We start from the raw sequence: 23,801 nt of genomic DNA, 5'->3' as shown, positions 1-23,801 counted from the left end.
GGCCCTCCTCCCAGAGGGGTCATAGGGAAATTGCATTAGGCCTGTTCCAGCAAGAGAGACGGGGTCGTGGCCTGCAGCCAGGCACCAGCCACCAAACAGATGCTGCTTGTAAGAACTGTGCTCTCACAGTGGGCATGTGCTCCCTCTGAGGCCTGCCTGTGACAGCTTATTACAGGCCAGATGGGGGTGAGAGTATGAGTCTGTAGGCCAGGAACCATGTCCCTGTCCTCCATGCAGTCCGCTACACACAACATTACATGCATGGCTGGACTGCCCCAACACCTGTGTGTGTATGTGCATGGCAGACTTGCTTTTTTGGCAGGGTGACTGGGGAAAATTCAGCAGAACCTGCCACTAATGGCCTGGGAGCAGTGCAGACCTGCAGCAGGGGAAACGCGAAATCAGGAACATGGTCAAGAGCCAGAGTGCCTTGTGGGCACATGATCAGACATGGAGAGCTTACAGTCCCACTCAAGGGCATTCAGCAAAGAAAATCGACTGGTGAGCAGCAATAAGAGCTGAGTGAATTGCATACTCACTCTGGCAGCACCGTTCAGGAGGAATGGCTGCGTGGAGGAGGGGAGGTCTAGTATGAAATTAAAGGAGGGGCACGGTGTCTCCGTGGAGAATTCTTTATTTATTTTCTCTCTCCCCCATGCTGTCACCGCAGGGCAGGTGGAGCCCGGCGTGGGATTCATTTCAGCACAACGGGGGGTGAGCGGAGAGAGGGAACAAGGAGAGTACAGAGTGAGAGAGAGAGCAGAGAGAGGGTCTTTAGCACCCTCAGGCAGAAAGACAGGAGGGGCTGAGGTTTGAACAGAGATGGGTGGAAAAGGGATAGTGGCTTTGCACCTGAAATTTTAATTTTGCCATGCAAGGTCACAGCAGGTGGGCGCTCTCGTTAAGAGCCAGCAGCCGGCAAGTCTCGTAGGAGGGATGATGGAAGCGGCGTGCCACTAGGTCCTGTTTGGTGGGCTGAAAATAGTTGTGGGAGCCTGCGCCGCTTTTAATTTGTGAATCCGAGGAGCTGTATTGAAGGCTGGGAAAAATATGAGATCCCAGTGGATGCTGAGTCAAACCTGAGTAAGAGCAATGAAATAAAGACTCCTCACACCTGAGAGATCTTTATCTGTCACAAATGCTGAGTTGTTTTACATGCCCCTCAACCTGATATTTTAATAACTGTTCTTATGTCAAATGAGTGGGCCAGGAACTGCAGAAAGAAAAACCATATGGACACACCGAGTAGTATAAAAGAAAAATACTGATAATGCACACAGCTACATTCTAACAGGCAGCCTTGTTTAGGTGATGTTCAGGGGCTTCTGTTGCTTCTATACAAACTCATCAGGAAATGTAATGCTTCCTGAATGGAGAGTTGAAACACCAATCAGTAAACAAGATAATGATATCATTACATGTATTTATGCTTATCATAAGTAAACAAAAATCATCTCTAATGGTGGCTACATTTTAAACAGCTCTGAGAAAAGAATGAACATTATACTGTGGAAGCTAACCACAGCCACTGGGGGGAAATTGCATATTAATATCCCATTAAAATCAAATTCTGCCTCTCTTTTGATGTAGTCAGAAATAATGTTTTTCCCCAGCTAGTAGAGGAAGTGCCAAACGGTGTGATTAAATGATATTGCCTCTCTTTAGTTCACATGGAGGTTACCTGCCTGCGGCCCGGCAGCTTTGATTAGCTTTTTGTCTTAGAGCAGAAAATCTACAGCAAACGGATATAACTCTTTAAATTTATGAGCGCTGCAGTGGAAAATAGCTCCATCTCTGTTAAGATAGAAAACCTGTTTTATTTCCTGTAGTATAACACATAATCAGAGAAGCAAGAAAAAACAGGTGTTTCAATCATCAACTCATGCTGAATAAGGACTTAAAGAAATGGTAATATACAATGAGGTATGTTTGTCTTTCAGATGCTATCATTACTTACACCAAAGGCTTATTTTATTCATCAGGGTTAGAGCATCCCATTGCTTATCAAAGCAGATCTATTAAGCGACAGTTATGCTGTGGATCCACATTGCGTGCATTTTGTTTTTAATCTAGAAAACTAATCTCCATACATAAAGCAACATAAATAAACAATTGATTCCTGAAGTTGTACAAATGTAACACAGAAGGTGTGCTATGGTATCTGGCACCGAGACATTAGCAGCAGATCCTTTAAGTCCTGTAAGTTGCGAGGTGGGGCCTCCATGGACCAGACTTTAACTCTTTGTCATGTTCCTAAAACCATCCCTGCACAATTTTTGCACTGTGGCAGGACACACTGCCCTGCTGAAAGAGGCCACTGTCATTTGGGAATACCGTTGCCATGAAGAGGTGTACTTGATCTGCATGTTTATTTCGGTGGCACATGTCAAAGTAACATCCACATCAATGCCAGGACCCAAGGTTTCCCAACAGAACATTGCCCAGAGCATCACACTGCCTCCGCTGGCTTGCCTTCCCATAGTGCATACTGATGCCATCTCTTCCCCAGATAAGCGATGCACATGCACACGGCTGTCCACATGATGTAAAAGAAAACATGATTCATAGCCAGCATTAACTTTTTCAGCAATTTGTGCTACAGTAGCTCTTCTGTGGGATCGGACAAAATGGGCTAGCCTTCACTCCCCAGGCGCATCAGTGAGCCATGGGTGCCCATGACGCTGTTGCTGGTTCACCGGTTGTCCTTATTTGGACCACTTTTGGTAGGTACTAACCACTGCATACCGGGAACACCACACAAGACCTGCCGTTTTGGAGATGCTCTGACCCAGTCGTATATAATACGTCACCTAGCAAAACCTCAAAGATTACATTCCACTTGTACACTATTGTGGGTAAAAGATAAAAGCAGTGTTTCACTGGGCATGCTATGTTTTGGACTATAGTTTTTCAACAGGTTGTGAATAGTGGATCTGTGGTATTTGTCTGACACAGACTCTAGAAAGGGAAAATGCAAACAGTGAGAAAAGTCTGCCTGTGTGATGGAAGCTTATGATGGAAAGGCCAACTCTGGTGCTTCAAACTGCCCTTTTATCATTTTTTTAAAATCCTTTTTCCGCTTTGCATTTAATGATTTTGTTTTAGCTATCTGACATCTGTGTTGCTGCCAGAGTAGGTTTTCATGTCATTTCCTTGACCACTACAGAATTGGTGACAAGCTGTGTCAAAGGCGGCTAGAGGCAGAAAGCACAATTTCCTATGTTTAAACAGACCAATAACTAAACACTCAGATTTACTGTTTTATAACTGTGCAGAAGCAATCCAAACATTGCAGGTGATATATATATATATATATACACACTATATTACCAAAAGTATTCGGTCACCCATCCAAATGATCAGAATCAGGTGTCCTAATCACTTGGCCACAGGTGTATAAAATCAAGCACTTAGGCATGCAGACTGTTTTTACAAACATTTGTGAAAGAATGGGCCGCTCTCAGGAGCTCAGTGAATTCCAGCGTGGAACTGTCATAGGATGCCACCTGTGCAACAAATCCAGTCGTGAAATTTCCTCGCTCCTAAATATTCCACAGTCAACTGTCAGCTTTATCATAACAAAATGGAAGAGTTTGGGAACAACAGCAACTCAGCCACGAAGTGGTAGGCCACGTAAACTGACGGAGAGGGGTCAGCGGATGCTGAAGCGCATAGTGCAAAGAGGTCGTCGACTTTCTTCACAGTCAATTGCTACAGAGCTCCAAACTTCATGTGACCTTCAGATTAGCCCAAGTACAGTACGCAGAGAGCTTCATGGAATGGGTTTCCATGGCCGAGCAGCTGCATCCAAGCCACACATCACCAAGTGCAATGCAAAGCGTCGGATGCAGTGGTGTAAAGCACGCCGCCACTGGACTCTAGAGCAGTGGAGACGCGTTCTCTGGAGTGATGAATCACGCTTTTTCATCTGGCAATCTGATGGACGAGTCTGGGTTTGGAGGTTGCCAGGAGAACGGTACATTTCGGACTGCATTGTGCCGAGTGTGAAATTTGGTGGAGGAGGAATTATGGTGTGGGGTTGTTTTTCAGGAGTTGGGCTTGGCCCCTTAGTTCCAGTGAAAGGAACTTTGAATGCTTCATGATACCAAAACATTTTGGACAATTCCATGCTCCCAACCTTGTGGGAACAGTTTGGAGCGGGCCCCTTCCTCTTCCAACATGACTGTGCACCAGTGCACAAAGCAAGGTCCATAAAGACATGGATGACAGAGTCTGGTGTGGATGAACTTGACTGGCCTGTACAGAGTCCTGACCTGAACCCGATAGAACACCTTTGGGATGAATTAGAGCGGAGACTGAGAGCCAGGCCTTCTCGACCAACATCAGTGTGTGACCTCACCAATGCGCTTTTGGAAGAACGGTCAAAAATTCCTATAAACACACTCCTCAACCTTGTGGACAGCCTTCCCAGAAGAGTTGAAGCTGTAATAGCTGCAAAAGGTGGACCGACATCATATTGAACCCTATGGGTTAGGAATGGGATGGCACTTAAGTTCATATGTGAGTCAAGGCAGGTGACCGAATACTTTTGGTAATATAGTGTATATATATATATATATATATATATATATATACACATACACATACATACACACAGATTCACCACCCACCTAGGAACACCTGTACATCTGCACATTCATGCAGTTACCTAATCAGCCAATCATGTGGCAGCAGTACAATGCAAAAAATCATGCAGACACAGGTCAGGGGCTTCAGGGGGTAATGAATGAAGAAAACGTGTGATTTCTGTGATATTGATTATGGCTTGGATGTTGTTGGCATGGACTGCTGGGTGTGAAAGTCCCAGGAGATCAGCAGTTTCTGAAATACTCAAACCAGTCCATCTTGTACCAACAACTATGCCACAGTTAATGTCAAAGAGATCACATTTTTCCCTATTCAGATGTTTGATGTGAAAATTAACAGAAGCTCTTGACTGCTTGACATGATGTGTTTGCATGATTATTTGCATTGTGCTGCTGCTATATGAGTGGATGATTAGATAAGTGCATGAATGTGCATGTGTACAGATGCTCCTAATAAAGGGGATGGTGTGTGTATATGTAACTATAACTATATATGTAACAGGTGCCACTGTAAAGAGATAATCAATATTCACTTCACCTATCAATAGTTTATAATTATATATATACACACACACACACACACACACATTATATATATATATATATATATATATATATATATATATATATATATATATATATATATCTACAGTCAGGTCCATAAATATTGGGACAGTGACACAGTTTTGGTAATTTTGCCTGTGTACACCACCACAGTGGATTTGAAATGAAGCAGTCAAGATGTGACTGAAGCGTAGACTTTCAGCTTTAATTCAAGGGGTTTAACAAAAATGCATTAACTGTTTAGGAATTACAGCCATTTTTTACAGAGTTCCTCCATTTTCACAGGCTCAAAAGTAATGGGACAATTGACTGATAAGCAGTTTCATGGCCAGCTGTGGCCTGTTTCCTCCTTATATCATGATAAATTAAGGAGATAAAAGGTCTGGAGCTGATTCCAAGTGTTGAATTTGCATTTGGTAGCTGTTCATGGGAACTCTCAATATGCCGTCTCATGCAAAGAGGTGTTGATGCAAGTGAAGGAGGCCATCATTAGGCTGAAAAACCAAAACAGACCTATCAGAGAGATAGCAGAAACTTTAGGAGGGCCAAATCAACAACTGGTACATTCTTAAAAAGAAAGAATGCACTGGGGGGTCAGCAACACCAAAAGGCCTGGGAGACCACAGAAAACAACTAAAGTGGATGATTGCAGAATTCTTTTCTTATTGAAGAACAACCCCTTCACAACATCTAGCCAAGTCAGGAACACTCTGGAGGAGGTAGGCCTATCATTGTCAAAGTCTACAATCAAGAGCCACCTTCATGAATGTAAATACAGACGGTTTACCTCAAGATGCAAACCGCTGGTAACACTCAAGAACCCAAAGGCCACATTAGACTTTGCTAAAAAACCTCTAAAAAAAAGCCTGACCAGTTCTGATGCAAGATGAACTTGTACCAGAATGATGGGAAGAGAAAAGTATGGAGAAGGAAAGGCAGGGCTCATGATCCAAAGCATACCACATCATCCGTCAAACATGTGGAGGCAGTGTTATGGCATGGGCATGTTTGGCTGCCAATGGAACTGGGTCACTGGGGTTTATTGATAATGTGACTGTTGATAGAAGTAGCAGGATGAATTCTGAAGTGTACAGAGCTATACTTTCTGCTCAGATTCAGTCAAATGCTGCAAAACTGATAGGACAGCGCTTCACAGTACAGATGGATAACAACCCAAAACATACTGTGAAAGCAGCCCAAGAGCTTGGAAATTAAATGTTCTTAAATGGCCGAGTTAGTCACCTGACCTCAACCCAACTGAGCTGCTTTTCACTTACTGAAGACAAATCTGAAGGCAGAAAGACCCACAAACAAGCAGCAACTGAAGATGGCTGCAGTAAAGACCTGGCAAATCATCTCAAGGGAGGAAACTCAGCATTTGGTGATGTCCATGGGGTCCAGACTTCAGGTAGTCATTCACTGCAAAGGATTTACCTCCAAGTAATAAAAATAATTCTAATATTTATGATTATATTAGTTTGTCCCATTACTTTTGAGCCTGTGAAAATGGAGGAACTCTGCAAAAAATGGCTGTAATTCCTAAACGGTTAATACAATATTTTTGTTAAACCCCTTGAATTAAAGCTGAAAGTCTACGCTTCAGTCACATCTTGACTGCTTCATTTCAAATTCACTGTGGTGGTGTACAGAGGCAAAATTACCAAAACTGTGTCACTGTCCCAATATTTATGGACCTGACTGTATACACACACACACACACACACACACACACACTGATCAGCCATAACATGATGTTAGAAGCAGATCCTTTAAGTCCTGTAAGTTAGGGAATACTGTTGCCATGAAGAGGTGTACTTGGTCTGCATGTTTAGGTAGGTGGTACATATCAAAGTAACATCCACATCAATGCCAGGACCCAAGGTTTCCCAGCAGAATATTGCCCAGAGCATCACAGTGCCTCTGCCGGCTTGACTTGTTTGTCCAGCACATACCACAGATGCTCGATCGGATTCAGATCTGGGGAATTTGGGGGCCAAGTCAGCACCTTTGTCATGTTCCTCAAACCATTCCTGAACGATTTTTGCAGTGTGGCAGGGCACATTACATGTGAACGCCAGGACCAGAGGTTTCCAGGCAGAACATTGAGCATCACCCTGTGTGCCATCTCTTCCCCAATAAGCAACATAAATGCACAGCTGTCTGTCTACATGATGTAAAATAAAATGTGATTCATAAGACCAGGCCACCTTCTTCCATTGCTCACGTGTCCATTGTAGGCACTTTCGGCAGGGGACAGAGGTCAGCATGGACACTCTGACCAGTCTGCAGCTATGTAGCCCCATACGCAGCAAGCTGCGAGGTATTGTGTGTTCTGACACCTTTCTATCATAGCCAATTAAAAGAATTTGTGCTACAGTAGCTCTTCTGTGGGATCGGACCAGACGGGCTAGCCTTCGCTCCCCACACGCATCAGTGAGCCTTGGGCGCCCATGACCCTGTCACCGGTTGCCCTTCCTTGGATCACTTTTGGTAGGTACTAACCACTGCATACCAGGAACACCCCACAAGACCGATCCACACGTTTAACCATCACAATTTGACCTTTGTCAAAGTTGCTCAGATCCTTATCCTTGCCCATTTTTCCTGCTTCTAACACATCAACTTCGAGAACTGACTGTTCACCTGCTGTCTAATTATCCTACCCTTTGACAGGTGCCACTGGAATGAGATAATCAACATTATTCAGCTCTCAGTGGTTTTAATGTTATGGCTGATCGGTGTAGATAGATAGATAGATAGATAGATACATACATACATACATACATACACACATACAACTAAAACTAACATACAACAAATATAACTAAGGCTGTAATTCAAGTCATAAACAATGATGTTTTGTTGCTGTGTAATATGCACCATGTCACTGCAAAAAGAAAAAAAAAGGTGTTCTTAATCTTCTAAGAATAAACGCTACATTAATCCTAGTGCATGGCTTTTTGAGTTTGAAAGAAAACTATTTACAAACAGCTAAAGAAATCATTTATGGACTATTAATTTCTGTTAATGCTTCGATTAAATGCAATGTTATAGAAAAGGTGCATCATTAAGACCCTCATGCAAAACACTTCTCTGGAGTCGAGACCCATTAGTAGGTATTTGTGGTTGATGTCCCTATCATATCTGTCATCATACTTTCACAACATAGATAATAAAGTTTCATTTCATGAAGTGGAGTGTCCAGAGAGATACATTTAGCTCAGGCATGACTACATCTCCTCCGTGACTGCTTTACTAAATGAGTGACGTTATTACGCTGATATTCAGAATTTTTACAAAATCCTTGAGGATTGACATATTCCCATTTCCATCAATAAGAAATACTTTCTTTCTATATTTAATGAAATATGGTAATTCTCCAGAAGGGGAAAGCAGTTGGCCAGGGCAGGTATGATATTCACTAATTCACCATGCAATAATGTAGAGGCATTCACCTCATTCAGTTATGTTGTACATGCTGTACATATGTATTTTCAGCAGCCAGATTCATTAAGCTTAAATTTTATTCAACCCTAGTGTATATACAAGTAGCTTAGTAGTCTCTCAGCACACACACTAACTGACAAGTCATGTTCTTAGTGAGAGAGTGTAAGCTCCTTCAGCTTGTGTCTGAGTAGGTATGAGGTGCAAATTGAGGTGTGTTGGTCGTACCTGCCCGCAGGCGAGTCCCATACCCCTCTCTCCCATTCCATGAGGGCAGGATAAATTCAGCTCCAGGGCATCAGCTCCAGAAGCCTGTTCAAGGGTCATATTTATGCAAACGTTACTTCAATATAGTCAACGAATTCATACTTTTCATATAAAAGTGGCAACTTTGAACTCAGTCCATATGCAAGTCCCACCAGTGTAATACGAATCATGCAAACCACTAAAAAAACTACACTCTAGTGATTCAGTTTATTAATCATGTCCAAAAAAGCCTGTTCTCGAGAGGAGGTGTATGCCAATGAGAGATACAAAACAACAGTAACTGAAGCATTAGCACTAAAATAGATCAGACAAATGATAACTGTTCCACATGGATGCACAGGAGATGCTGCTCTGTATGTAGACTAGTGGAGTGGGGCGTAGAAAGTGGCTGAGCAGGAAAGGCGTTTGACAGGCAATTACATATCCTTGGGGGCTTTAAACCACATCACATGTGGGATTTAAACAATTACAAAAAGCTCCACAAACCTGCCAGAGTGACTCCAGCTGTAGATTTATGATTTTCCACAGACTGACAGCCATTAGAGGGAGAAAAGAAGAATAAGTATTTTAGCCTTACAAAGTGCAGAGGAGCAAGTGGCAGGATGAAGCCATTTATCATAGTCAGTTGGAGAGAGAAGGAAGCATGGCAGCCATGGATTAGGCTCCAGATTTCATGGTCAATTAGGGCCAAATGCAGGTACAAAATAGACACAATGCACCGTGATCCCAAAGCCAATTATCAATAATGTTTAATTTCACCCAGCTTCCTTTAAGCCCTTTATAGACAGGACAAGGGACAGGAGGTGGCTGCCTCCCATTCCCCCTTTCTTACACAACAAAAGGACACACACACAATGAATTAAGCACACTATCATCACAGATCACAATAAGCAGCTTTAAGAGGGAAGAGCACATGAAAACTATTTGTCATTGCAGGCTTAAACGAGAATGACAGAGGAAATGTGTCCAAAACGTAGCAAAACAATACAGAGAAAAGCTGGTGAGCTGGGCCGGTGAGTTTGGGTTCTGTCCTTCTCATGCTTCATCCTTAAAAACACTCCTTACATAGAAACGCAGAAAGAAACAATGATAAAGACAGAAAAAGAAAAGAGATGAAGGGGCAGACAGAGAGCATGAAAAGATCAAGAGGCTTAGTGCCATAGCTCCACACCTCTTATCCTAATCCCATACAGATACACATACACACACAGAAATTTAAAACACTCCATTGTAACACACATTTTGGTACAGGCATGCTCTGTGATTATGATCTATACTCCTCTTCTAAATGTCCAACTCATGCAGCTGATTATAAGTACATGAAAAAACAATGTCTAATTTTTGGAATAACCCTCCATTAATAGATCAGGAAAATGGAAGAGAGGTAAGAGGAACAGAGGCATGTTAAAACATTAACATAGGAGATGTAAATACCCTGTAATGATCATTTTAAGATACTGGATGCAAGCATCAAATGAGAAACTTTAACTTAAATGCGTGTAAACTGTTCTTTCTAAACTGGTGTTCTATACTCACTCATTAAACTGTGATGTATTTCAAATTGTATTGTGTTAAAAAAAACAAGTGAACGTGACACCTAAGAGGCAATTTCATGGAGGTTCTAATATTCACTTGTTAAACCTCTCAAATAGCAGTGCCATATCTGGGCAAAAGCACCATCACTGGTTTGTTCTCCCGTTCACAGTTGTTTTAAACAAGAGAGCAATCCTAAGTATACACTCCACAAAAGAGCCATGGGCTTGTAGCGGTTATTTATCTGTGCTGACACTGCTTTTGACATGGGCTATCAGCTCCCAACTTGATAAGACAAGATCACCTATCCCTCTCCTACACTTTAGATCATGATGGTTGGATTGATCTCAGAGGGTATCAGGAGCACAACAGCAAAAGGGAGAGGAGATACACACACTTACTCCAACATGGAGAAGAATACTAGATATGTAATACTAGATATGTCAAACAAGCAGGAAGGAAGTCAGCTATGACTGAAAGACACAGTCTCAGTGAAAGAGAAGTCTGTAATGTAAGCTTTTGAGTGACAGCATTTAGATGTTTCTTAGCTCAAGCTCACATTTTCACAATGATCTGACTTTTCACAAACATCCTATACACACTCGGTCTGGGGTTGTCAACTGGCAAACTGTGGCACAGTATTTCAGGACCCACCCAAGTGCTTGAAACAATACTGTGGCAAACATATGAAACGTATGATCAACATACGAAATGTACAATCTGTGTATGGAAAAAGAGGCTGGTTCATATTTACTAGTTTTCTAATCATGAACCAGTACAGCCTCTCTAACAGATTTTCTGTTGTGGTTCATCACATGCATTTATGTAAATTATTTAGCTGAAGGCAGCTCATCAAACCAGAGACAAGCCACAAGGCTAGAGACATTAGATCAGAAAGGAGAGAGTTTTCACAGACTTTCGAAGATTTTTCGGTTTATTTACCCTTTAGCAAACTGACGATGAAAACAGAATGTTTAAAGATGGGTGAAATATGATTTTATTCTCCCAGCGTCAAATTCAAACAGATGGATCTCTGATATGTAGAGTCCATGGCTCTAATCAAAAGTAGTAACGTGAAATGCCACCATGAAATATAAAATATAACCACTTCGAATTGTACAATTTATAGCCATAGACTAAATATTAATGGATAAGAATTAAAAGGTGACTGCGTTTGCTATTCTGTCATGTTGGTTGCTTATGAAGACCACTGTAATCAGGGAATTTTATGCCACTGGACCTTTACAAGTTTTAGTTGAATATTGTATGTCTGCACTAGTTGATTTGCAGCATTAATTTTTGACACACACTGCATATGAAATGTCATATTCCTATTTCTGTTCACAACTTTAAAATAAAAATAACGTACGAACAGGTTATGGAGAGACTTTGACATCTAGGAATTACAGCTCATGGTTATGATGCAATATTTCTCTATCAGGCAGAAATTTGTGTGGAGGGAGCAGTAATGGCGGGCAGTTGAAAGTAGAAAATGATTTACTTTACTGTGACACGTTGGTGAAGGGAAAAAAAAAGGGGGAAAGGAGAACAAAAAACTTTTAAGTAGTATCCTTGGGCAAGCCACAGTGTTAAGTGTTCCCTTCCAGAATTTTCAAAGTGAAAATTAATGGTTGAATCTCCTTGAAAATGGAGTTACCATGGAAACCAGGCTTTTATTTCATATTTGCCGGCAGAGGTAACTAAACAGTCTGCTATGGATGTGATGAAAACAATGAATTCAGTTCATAGAGAAGAGACACCACAAGCAACAAGAAAGAAGGCACCAAAGGCATATTTCTTTCTTTTTTTCCACCTCTTCTACTATATCCAGTGGCAATACCAACCTGCTTTCCACTTAGCTCTATACCAGCTAGAAAGAAGGTAAAGGCTTAAACTCAACCTGTGTCTCTAGGACACACGGGGAGCTAGGTTAGGGCTAGGGCTAGGGCTAGGGCTAGGTGAGGGAATAGGAAGCTAGGTGATGAATGCAGGATGTAGGCAGTGTATCCTACTGGCTACCCTAAAGCAATGTACTCATCCAAGCTTAGATCAGTGTCTTGACTGCTTTATGAATGTACAATATGCAAAAGGTACCTGACAGTAATACAGAGAGGGGTAGAGGAGGAGGGAGACAGCACTAACCAGATGTCCATCTTTTCAGAGTGGAAGAAGAGGGGGGGTTGGATGAGCTTGACAGGTCTGGTTTAATGAGGTCCAACAGAGAGTGAGAGCGTCAATGAAATCAATAGCAGAATTAACACATTGACACGTGGGCCTGTTTACTTTCTGACATTTTCTGTGCACAATTAAGCACCAGAGATATGTAAGTCAACAACGATTAATTCCAGGGGCCACTGAACTGCCTCAATCTATTTCCATTCAAAATATCAGCTCTGGGTTTACTTGTGAGTTTCAATGTGTGTGTGCTCCGTTGTGCATGTGTGTGTTCACAGTGGGTCTGCTGGGGTTTGCTTTGAGTGACACCAGGAAAGGACAAGGGCTGTAGAGCTCCTGCTCACAGATGGAAGAGCCGGAAAAAGCCTGGCCTGAAGATGCCCCCCTTCCCCGCCCAGCTCTCTTCCTCTCTCTCCTCCTTCAGTGCCTCCCTCCTTCTCTGGCATCTGTCTCAGCCTCTTGGCAGCGACGAACCAGTTGGGTCTTATAAACATTTGCCTAAATGTAGCATGCTTCAGATCCAAGATTAATTGCCACTGATTCAATATTTGGGGTGTTTATGCAATAACCGTGAATGTTGTTTTTGCAGTTTGGAAAGGTGTGGTACATCACAGTTTTCTCTTCTCTTCCCAAGCAATGGTTATGCAGGCAGTGTTATCAAAAGAGGCAAATTATCAGCAAGGAAGGGGGTATAATTTCACAACTGTGTGCACTGGTAAATTATCATAACAAAGACTCACCTCTGCCATTTTGGCAAGCTCAGTCCAATCAGCTTTGTTGTAGCTGCACATTATGCTGGAAATGATAATCTATGGCAGATAGAAAGAGTAAGAGAGTGAGAGAGAGAGAGAGAGCCAGAGCAAAAGAGAGAGAGATTAGAGCAATAGAGACAGTCTTACAAATTGCAGATTCATTTTATCTTTACAGACCTTTTTATGTGTATGCACATTCTTCTTGGTTTGTTTCAACACATTTTAAACTGGGACTGAAATTGGCCACTCAATTGTCCTTCTCTGTCCTCAAAGTCACAAAATCAATATTTATAAGTTACAAGATTTGTTATCTGAACAAATCTACGGGCATGTTGGAATTATTAAAACAATAAAAACATTACAGAGAAGGTATTAGCCAAGAGCCCCTATGCTAGGGCTGGATTAGCCTGTGCCATTTTCATTTTTCTTTCCCCTGACACACTATAAGCCAAACATAAAAACATCTGGTGGAGGACCAGCATCTTAATATTGCTTCCTGATTTTAAGTAATCACAGCCGGAAAAAAAAGCCATCACATACTTTACGGACACTCTACAAATAATGCACAGTATGTCTCATATACAGGACACAATTCTCTTGGCAAAATTAAGATGCTATATTTCAGCACACCGCATCCACCATTTGCTTTTGGGTTCCGTGTTAAATACCTAGCTGTTTCAATATCTACATAATGTTGTAAATCTGCTGTAAGACAAAAGCCTTGTGCACTATTATTTAATTAAATCTGAAATCTTGACCATGGCTTACTTTTAGTGGTGATGAGGAGAAGATGGCAAAAGGACAGAAAATTGTGGCACTAACAAAAGATATATCCATGGATACCAAGAGAGAGAAAACAGATTTCAGAGGAGGATATTAAACTCAGAGGATTTGCTCTCCCCTAGGACAAATTTCCGCTAGATATATATCTCTGGGGCATTAGGCTCCCCCAAAAGCAGTGCACAGTTAGGAACTCTGTATAGCCCACCTACACAAGTGCAGAAAATATTGCTAAGTTTTAGAGGGCAAATAAAGTTAAGCACCCTGACATTTACTGCTCAGATTTACCAAACAACGTTGACATATAAGCGATATTTGATACACCCTCAAATAGTCTTTGGTAATATTAATGTAAAGCCCAGGAAAGCAGGGAGATACAGAAGTGTTGCTGGAGATGACTGAGATTACTACCTTCCACTGAGTTTCATTTTGGGTGCCACGGAGGCTCATAGTATTCTATTTTGATTTAAGCCTGACCTTTGACCACTGTAACTTCACATTATGGGAAAGCGGTCCTTGAAATGGCAGCGAGGCATCCTTTTTTCCGGTTTATTAAAGACAATCGGGGCTAAAAGTGCAATCAGACAGGCAGAGGAAGTTAAAGGCAGCAGGAAGTGTGGAGGCTGTGAGAGGAGCGGGATTACTTTGTTATCAGCTCAATAACCCTGTGCCTAGCTCTTGCCTATGTACGCTCAGCACACTGTAACAAAGCGTCTCCATGGAGATCAGTCACCTCGAGCCTGTCACTCGGCCAGCATATAAGAACGTTTCAGAGCGTTTCACCCCTCCTTCACGCCACGCAGCAGCCATTCCCGTCGTAATGGGTGGAAAATTTGAAGCATTGATGATGACAATCACAGCAATTTGTCCATAAGCTCTGACCTGCAAGGGCTGAAGCTGCAGTTTAGACAATGTTTGGAGGTAGGCTGTGGAATGAAAAAGCCTTGGTTGTCTGTGTGAGTGTTATGAGTATGTGTGTGTGCACAGAGGCCCCAGGGGCAGGGCAGGGCAAACAACCTTTTCTGCTAGCAAATGGAAATCATCCAAATATGATTTTCCTTCAAATACATGTGTTTCAGCATGTACCCATAAACAAATCTCATTCGACCATCCACACACACATATACACACATATACACACAGTCTCTTGTAGCAGAAATGTTTCCATTCATGCTGCAGGAGAGATGTACAGTGTAGTGGATCCTTGTAACAAAGAGCTGAGGAGAGCTGCTGTCTGTTCTCTCCTCACACACATCTCAGCTTTTTTCATCTTCCTCACAAAAGCCGCGGGAGTGAATGCTGGACCTTACGTCTGACATTGCTCACTCTGATTGCAGCCAGAAAGTCTCCACCAAATCAATTAATCCTTTGATTTTTCTTAAGTAGAGGAAAATAAAACCATGCTCAGAAATGAACAATTGAGTTGTCATTTTTGCAATTTCAGCCAACATATGCTGCTCCGTCTGTACAAATATGAAATGGAGGCAAAAAACTGAGATATGGACTCGGTCCACACCATAAATATTTGTGTTTCATTGGCAAACACGAGAACTGCATTGCTGTGAATAATAAAAGGGACATTGAGGAATTAACACTGAGATTATATTCAAATTGTATGATTGGAAAACAGCCTAATCACAGAGATTGGATAATTGGCTACCAAAGACAGAATACACTCACAATCACTCATGTGAGAACCTCAGGAAACCAAGAATAACATAAGCAATAGCTCAGGTTTTTTGAAATGGTTATGACTGTTTCATATTTACTGCACTATAGTTACAGTAACAGCACTTATAAACCTCACTTCCTGATTGTGGCCTCTGCCTGCACGTTTCTATAGTGCATTAGCTGAAGGGCACAAGAGACATACTGCAACAAAATAAGATTATATAAAAGCCCCTAATATCAATTGTAGAGATGCAACAATTAGGCAACATATCTAATTATGCTCACTGTGAAAAATTATTCGCAGGGATTTTTATATGCGAAGAGCCATTCACTTAACCAAGAAGAAAAACACGTTATAATGTAACAGCAAATAGGCCTGGGTAGAATGTAATACAATAGTAAAGCTGTTAGGGGCAGCAGCTGCTACTATTGCACTACATAGAGCTGTTAGCAAAACCTGAAGGATTTTCAGATGGTCCAAAAGTTAAGGCAGTTTTAAAAAACACAAAAAAAGGCCAGCTGATTTCATTTGCAAGATATAGACTTGTTGCTTAGATAACAATAAGCTGAACAGAGCTATCAGAGCAAACATGGAAAAAAGGATAAACATAATTTCTTGCTAAGTTCGTGTGAACTTTAAGGTGAATTTGTTACGCTTAAACGTTTAGGCAACAAGATCAATGTTGATTCCAAATTCACTTTTTAACTAGGCATTCTGCAAAATTCTTGCGTCAATTCAGTATTTAGTCATTTATTTGGTACATCAGTATTTTGTTGTTTATAGTAAAGTTTATCATAACTGGCCATTTCCCATGTACCCCTGCAACACCATTAAAGAAATCACACATGGCAGACAGAACTTCGAATGATGAAGCAACAAGAGAGGAGTCACTCAGAAAAGTAAAAGCATGGTACAATGCAATATATGCAAACAGCAGCACATCAATGTAACACAAACAACTTAAAAATGAGTCCTTGGTTACATGAAATATACTAAATACTTGACGGTACAGTATGTTATATTTCAATGAGCAGCAATTTCATAGTTTAATGAGCTAGTTAAGTTTAGCCTGTTTAGTTTTGCCTTGTTAAGATTAATGATCAAGTTGCTTTTATTTAAAGCAAATTCCTGTTTTTTATTTTAAATTTATTACTGTAACCCTTAGTTACTCTGCAAATGTCTGTTTTGCATTATATTACAGTGTCAAATGATAATTGTACAAAAACAATGTCAAATGATATTTATTACAACTGTTCTCATTTATAAGCAGATTTAACTGATCACAGTTACGCAGATTAATCAATTATTTTTCCATTCATATGAATTATAACATTTGTTTTTTTGCAGTCCTAATGAAGTTACTGTGGCATTTGGGGCATCTTTACTGAAATGAGTGAAATGTGCCAGCTGCAGCTGATGGAGGAGTTTTAGCACCACAACATCAGGGACTTTAAAGACAAGAACAATGATATGATCAAAAATCTGCAACCATTAAATTATGTAAAATCATAGCAAGTCCAGGCTGGCTATTTCAGCAGCTCCCTCCTGGGGGTTTACAAGCAGCACTCAAATGTTAGTGCGACAGTTTAAATGGATAATGCATAAATCTAATGGTTCAGTTCTTTAGTTGGTCTTTGAACGCTGTGGGCACTAGGGAAGTTCGAAAGGTTGAACAGAGTTATATGCTAATAGAGAGATAAAAATTGAGACAACAATTTGAGCAAAGATGGCTACAGAAAAGTGTGCCTATTCGTTTTTTTATTGCAGGTGCCTCGTAGCACATGGGCCGCAAAAACAGCAGGAATAAAAGCTGAAATATCGGCAGCATCTTTGATCATTTGAACTCACCAATGATCTAAGCTGTAACTTCCACAAGACTGAATTCAGAGAGATAACAGGAACAATAGGGCTAATAACAACATTCACTAAGCCGTATAAATCATCAGACCAAAAACAAGCAATTCCTATTTTTGCTTCTGTGAACCTGGAAAAAATGATTCCAGAAAATAAGAACACATCAATAAATAAACGAATACATAGGAGTTAAATGTGCTAATGTTGTCATCATTTCAGTCCTTTCTCTGTGATTTCTTCAAGCTAGCTGACTTCACCCTGCACTCTGGAGAAAATAAAAATAGCAGATATAGAAGCATAAAAATGTGTCAAGCCATTTTTACAATGTTTGCTTCCTGGCTTCTTAGAAGTTGTGAATATCTACCGGGCTTGAGGTAAGATGTTGTTTATAATTATTATACTGTTTATATTTTACAACTTCCTAACTGTTTTCTGTTTATAAACAGTAGATTTTAAATGAAACTGATACAACAATAATTGTTTTCCAGTTGTCAAAATAGTAGCTAAAAATCTCCATTGTTGAATAAAAACCTACAGTGCTCCTATCAATCCAACTGGATACGAATGAACGCTGCAAGAATTCCACTTGGGTATATGTGACCTCCTGGCTTATCTGTGTCTGCAGTACCATCTGTTTCATTAGATTTCCTGTAGTGAAAGAGCTCCTTACGTTGTGAGGAAAGTCTGCCTTAAGCTCGGACACACTCTGGCACCAGTACTCTGCAGCTTTCTCACTGATGAGCTCGATGTTAAGGAAGGAGCCCTGGCCTGGGCCGAATAGTGGACCTGATGTGGTTCCGCGCACGATTCGTGGAGACACGTTGGTCACCAGATCCTGAAGATGAGAGCAGAAAGAGCAGAAAACAGAGACATTTCAGAAACAATGGTTTTAAACTCTGTGATCTGATGTCTCCAAATATGCAAACTTACACCTCATTATTGCACTTGGACTACGATCATGAATACAGGGACTTCTGACACTTAAAAGAGATTTACGTACACTATATAAAGTCATATTTAGTCATGCAGAGAAGTGCAATCAAGAGGAGAAAATGAAAATTTCCAGAAATAATAATCAACACAGAAATAAAACTAGCAGGTCATGCAAAAAAAAAAGGAACACAGAGGCTCGTTCTTTGGATATTTGTCTTGAACAGGCTTTTCAAACAAAGTACAAGCTTGAGTCATAGCAAATAAGCTGGCTTGAGAGATGGCTACAATCTCTTACCTTACAAGACTCTCCCTTGATGACATCTATTACAGGCAAACATTACAACATGTCTAAAACCCTGCTGGAAACCTCCAGAAAGACACCAAGGCAAAAAGCCATAATGTTCAACTTTCCTTAGACTTTTATGTGATGGAAATGCTTGTGTGCAGTCTTCTGCTGTAGATGGACCATAATCAGTCCACTCAGGGCATTAGAGCAGAGTGAAAGCAGCTTCAACCTGCTAATGGCTTGAGCAGATCACAAAATGGCATCATCCACCTCTCCAACTGGAAGGTCACAAGGTAAAGCCAACAGGAATGCCAGTGGAGTTATAATATTATATAGGTTTTATAATGACAGAGAATTTAACATACTGAAGGAATTGTATTATCTGGATTTTCACCCAGTACAGAAAATCTAGCAAACTGTCACATGGAAAACTGACACATAAAAGGATACTGTGTCCTAAAGTTAAAGGAATAATAGAGAAGATAGAGTCATATATAATTTGAACCATATGACAGAAATTATCTTTCTTTCAGTTTCCATCAGTATTCTGTAACTTGAATCGATAAAGCAAGAGTACCTGTAGTAGGAGTGACAGTTTAATTCTCCCACCTCGGATAAACTGTCCATCACAATTTAGAAGTGTAAGAGAACAATTTTGCATATCCCGATTAGAGCCTACCCTTACAGAACAATTAAGATAATTGTGCGCTAACTTAATTTTACGACATTTAGACTGTTTTCCAGCTACACTGACAAGAAAGTGTAATTGCTCCTAATTAGATCAAATTAGCATAAGTTTGATTAGACGCAGTAGAGCTAGAACTGGTTTCTCTTTTTCTTTTTTTATCAGATGAAAAGGTTTTTTTTTTACTTTTATAAGTATATGATTTTGTGTATTTGCTAAACCTATCACCAGCAGCTCATCACAAGAAATCCAGGTTTGTTTTTCAGTCTGACCTGAAGGCATGCATGAGACTGGGACACATTCACAGAGACATGTACGAGCCACAAGTGCCACAAAAACACAAAGCCCTGTTTCGTGTAAAAATGAACCAAAATCATATTTTTGATTACAGAGACATCTCACTGTGAATATTCAATCAAGAGATGCAAATACAAGGGCACTTCTTTTAGAAACTGGAAATGAGATGCTGTTTTTGGTGTAATATTGATGGGGAGGGATGAGTGACAGTTGGGATGTGTCCCATGGTTGTGAATGAAGACGTAACCCAATTTTAATAGAAGTTTGATGTGTGTCCATTGAAGGCACTATGGAAATTAAGACAGTCATCCCAAGGGCTCCAGAAAAAAAAATCTGTATTTAATGAAGCTGTGACCAGGGAACATTTGGCTCCCGGCGTTCTGTACTATCAGGCCAAGGTGGAACAAGAGTTTTAATATTAAGCAAGTGAAAACCATGAAAATTGCCCAAAGGGAGAAAACTGGCACACTATAAAAACAGGCGCCACACTGTGTAAGATAAGGTGCATGCGCGTGCACACACACACACTTGCATGCAAACACACATACACACACATATACACACTCACTCATATACTGTACAACCAACATACTGAATAGAAAGAACTGAATTCTCAAAGATAGCTCTGGTTAGACGTGACACACATTTCAAAGCACACCTCTGTGTGCTCCAGTGTATCTGCCAACAGTGACTTACGCACCAACGAGAAACTGCCACTGAACATGATGTGTTTCTTTACAGTTTCTTCAACTGTAACAATGCACTGCATGAGTGTATTGTTTCAATGCCGACCATTAGCGGGCTATGACCTGTGAGGAAGATGGTGTGTACTTTCTCCCTTGCTCCCCACGCTGCCTCTTGTTAATGACCCAAGCTGTGTTTTGGAGCTAACCAGGTTTTTATCACAGCAGAACAGGTCCCTAATCCCCCCCACACAGCAAACAGCCTTTCATTCAGACCCAACACATACGAGAAGTACTAATCAAACACAACGGACCACACACAGTGCGCACGCACACACACACACACACACACACACACACAAAACTCATCACATTCATCTCCTCAATAATTTTACAGTATACTAATCTCTCCAAACACCTTGAGAAATTATTCCACACATACACATGATCATATATATATATATATATATATATATATATATATGTATGTATGTATGTGTGTATATATATATGTGTGTATGTATATATATATATGTGTGTATGTATATATATATATATATATATATACACACACACACACACGCACATACATACATATATATATATATATATATATATATATATATATATATTGAGAAATTACATACACCTTGAGAAATTATTCCACACATACACATGATCATATATATATATATATATATATATATATATATATATATATATATATATATATATATATATATATATGATCATGTGTATGTGTGGAATAATTTCTCAAGGTGTTTGGAGAGATTAGTATACTATATATATATTTATTATACACACAGGTGACAAATTTAAGGAAAACCCAACTTAAAGTGTTACTTAGTACGGTACTAGATGCCATTAGATGCCACAACAGCTTCAAATATGCCTTGGCATAGATTCTACAAATCTCTGTATCTGTACTGGAAGTATGAACACCATTCTTCCAAAGGATATTCCTGCAGTTTTGATGATTCTGGTTGAGAGCACTGTAATAAATCAGTCCATAGGTGTTCAATAGGGTTGTGATCTGGTGACTGTGAAAGCCATAGCATACAATATACATTATTTTCACACTCAGTGAGCCCCTGTGGATGGGGGCTTTGTCATCCTGGAAGACACCACTCCCATCAGGATAGAAATGTTTCATCATAGGATAAAGGTGATCAGTCATATCTATATCCTTGAGGGACTATACAACTGAAGATAATCTTACACATTAAACCACACACTAGAACTAATAGTACATGAAATAATTTCCTATACTGAGGCTGAATGTTACATCTCCCTGTAACAACGTGGTTTCAGGGGATTCAATTCTGAATTCTGCATAAAATGTAAGCAGTTTTGCTTTTCATCTATTTGAATGATAATAACAGAGAAGATATATATACTAGCAGAATGTTCAAATGTAATATCAACTCAGGAGCTGCATGCCCAAACCATGACCAATTCTCTTCTAATAGAAAATTACTGAAGATAGAGCTGCATTACACAAATATGTAAAAGCCTATACTGCATACCAACATAATGCAAGTCTATAATAACAATTATACATGTCTATCTTTTATACTATTCAATCAGTTTTTATTCGTAATTTAAGGAAAAATTATGCATATTTAAGTAATATACATGCATGTCCTGATGAAACTTTTTATAACCTGCAGTCATCTGGCTGATTAGTTTTCTTCCACTGCTCCCATTCACAATGAATATGGACAATTAAAACAATTATTTCTGTGAGGATTCGTCAGTTCAAAGCCAAACATGAGGATAATTCATTATTTATCCATCTGAGAGAATGAAATTCTGTGTGAGATTAGGGAGCTTGTGCATTCCAGCTGTGAGCACGTAGAAGAGCCTGCAGAGACACTACACTTCATATATATATATATATGTACACACACACATAATGCGTGTGTGTGTGAAAAGTGTAGAAGTGTAGAAAAGAATCAGGCAAAGTGGGAGTGCGATTTGGAGACAGAACTCACTGTTCAAGAGCCAGAATGAAGATTTGTGGCAATATCTGAGCCTTCTGTGATGGGCAGAAAGCAGACAGGTAAAAAATAATAATCTGGAAAGGCCATAATTACACAGAGTGGCCCCAAGTGCAGGCATTAATCATTATAAGCAGTTGTGACAGAAAAATCAAAGCATAGCTGGTTCAGTTCTCACCAGCACTCTGGCCAACCACCACAACCTGGGACTTCATAAAGCAGAGAGAGGAGAAAAGAGAGAGAGAGACCAAGTGAGAGGGGTTGAGGAAAAGATCAAGAGAAAAGAGAGAGGTGTTACTACGCTTCAGAACATAATCCATCTTTGTTTGTAAAGTGCAGATGTAACACTTGTAAAGCCGTCATTTCCTCCTGGAGTTTACTGTGGTTATTTCTCAGAGAGGGTTGAGATGACATTCTTCAGCTCCTGCATGGATTAATACTGTCTGACTCTAGGAAGCTTGCTTAATAACACTGCTCTCAACCTTGACCTGCTACCCAGGCACTGAGAGGAAGCAACAAAATGTGACCGAAGCTATCCATGCCGTCCTCTCTTATTCTCCATGCTCAACAGATGGTAGCTGAAGACATTGTGATTTCAAGGTTATTTTCCACTGCACAGAAATCTTTCTGCATTGTGTTACACGAGTCTAACACAGCATGTTAGAGGCAGTTTATGTGTGTATACAGGTGAGCGAATGTCACTTACTGATGTCTCTTGAGATTGATCTTGAGATTGTGAGAAAGATCATCACTGCAGTCCTAATCCCCTCTCTTTGCTTGTCACATATAAATCTAAGCAACCTTGGATCCGTGACAGCATCTCAGCTACACATCTGCACCCTTGGAAACTTGATAAACCACATGACGACTTTCTCTCTAACAGTGAAATGATTTTGACAGACAAAATATATGACTTTCCACAAACCTGGGAAGAGAAAGAGTGTTTTATGGTTCCCCTGAGCAGAACTGTGTCTCAAAAGTCTTTAGCTGCACTTAGGAACAAAAACAAGGACGAATACCAAAGGCAGCATGTCAGTAAGCTGTTTGCTAAAGAATACAAAATGAAGGTTGGCATCTATAAACAATTTTATCAATAGGCCCAGGTTATTTAACACTCACTTAATAGCTAGAGTATTTGATTTAACATCAACATGCTGAGTGAGGTTCTCAGTGATTATGTTAATCAGTACAATCAGTACAAACAGTAAGCATTAAAGTGTGGACAGTGAACATCTCACAGAGGAGAAA

General features: G+C 40.3%; 1 protein-coding gene across 1 annotated transcript in view; it reads right to left on the bottom strand.

The window, feature by feature from the left end:
• Positions 1-23,801, bottom strand: part of dpyda.1 (dihydropyrimidine dehydrogenase a, tandem duplicate 1) — a 132,420-nt gene that overhangs the window by 38,919 nt on the left and 69,700 nt on the right. The window contains exons 14-16 of the mRNA XM_026926535.3: positions 18,319-18,483; positions 13,331-13,399; positions 8,844-8,927 (exon numbers count right to left, since the gene is read on the bottom strand). Of these exons, the coding sequence (XP_026782336.3) occupies positions 8,844-8,927; positions 13,331-13,399; positions 18,319-18,483 (318 nt within the window). The remainder of the gene's footprint in view (positions 1-8,843; positions 8,928-13,330; positions 13,400-18,318; positions 18,484-23,801) is intronic.

Source organism: Pangasianodon hypophthalmus, chromosome 1, assembly GCF_027358585.1.
Source record: "Pangasianodon hypophthalmus isolate fPanHyp1 chromosome 1, fPanHyp1.pri, whole genome shotgun sequence".
NCBI lineage: Eukaryota > Metazoa > Chordata > Actinopteri > Siluriformes > Pangasiidae > Pangasianodon > Pangasianodon hypophthalmus.
Note: the sequence above shows the minus strand (reverse complement) of the source record. Positions and strands in the feature narration are given on the sequence as shown.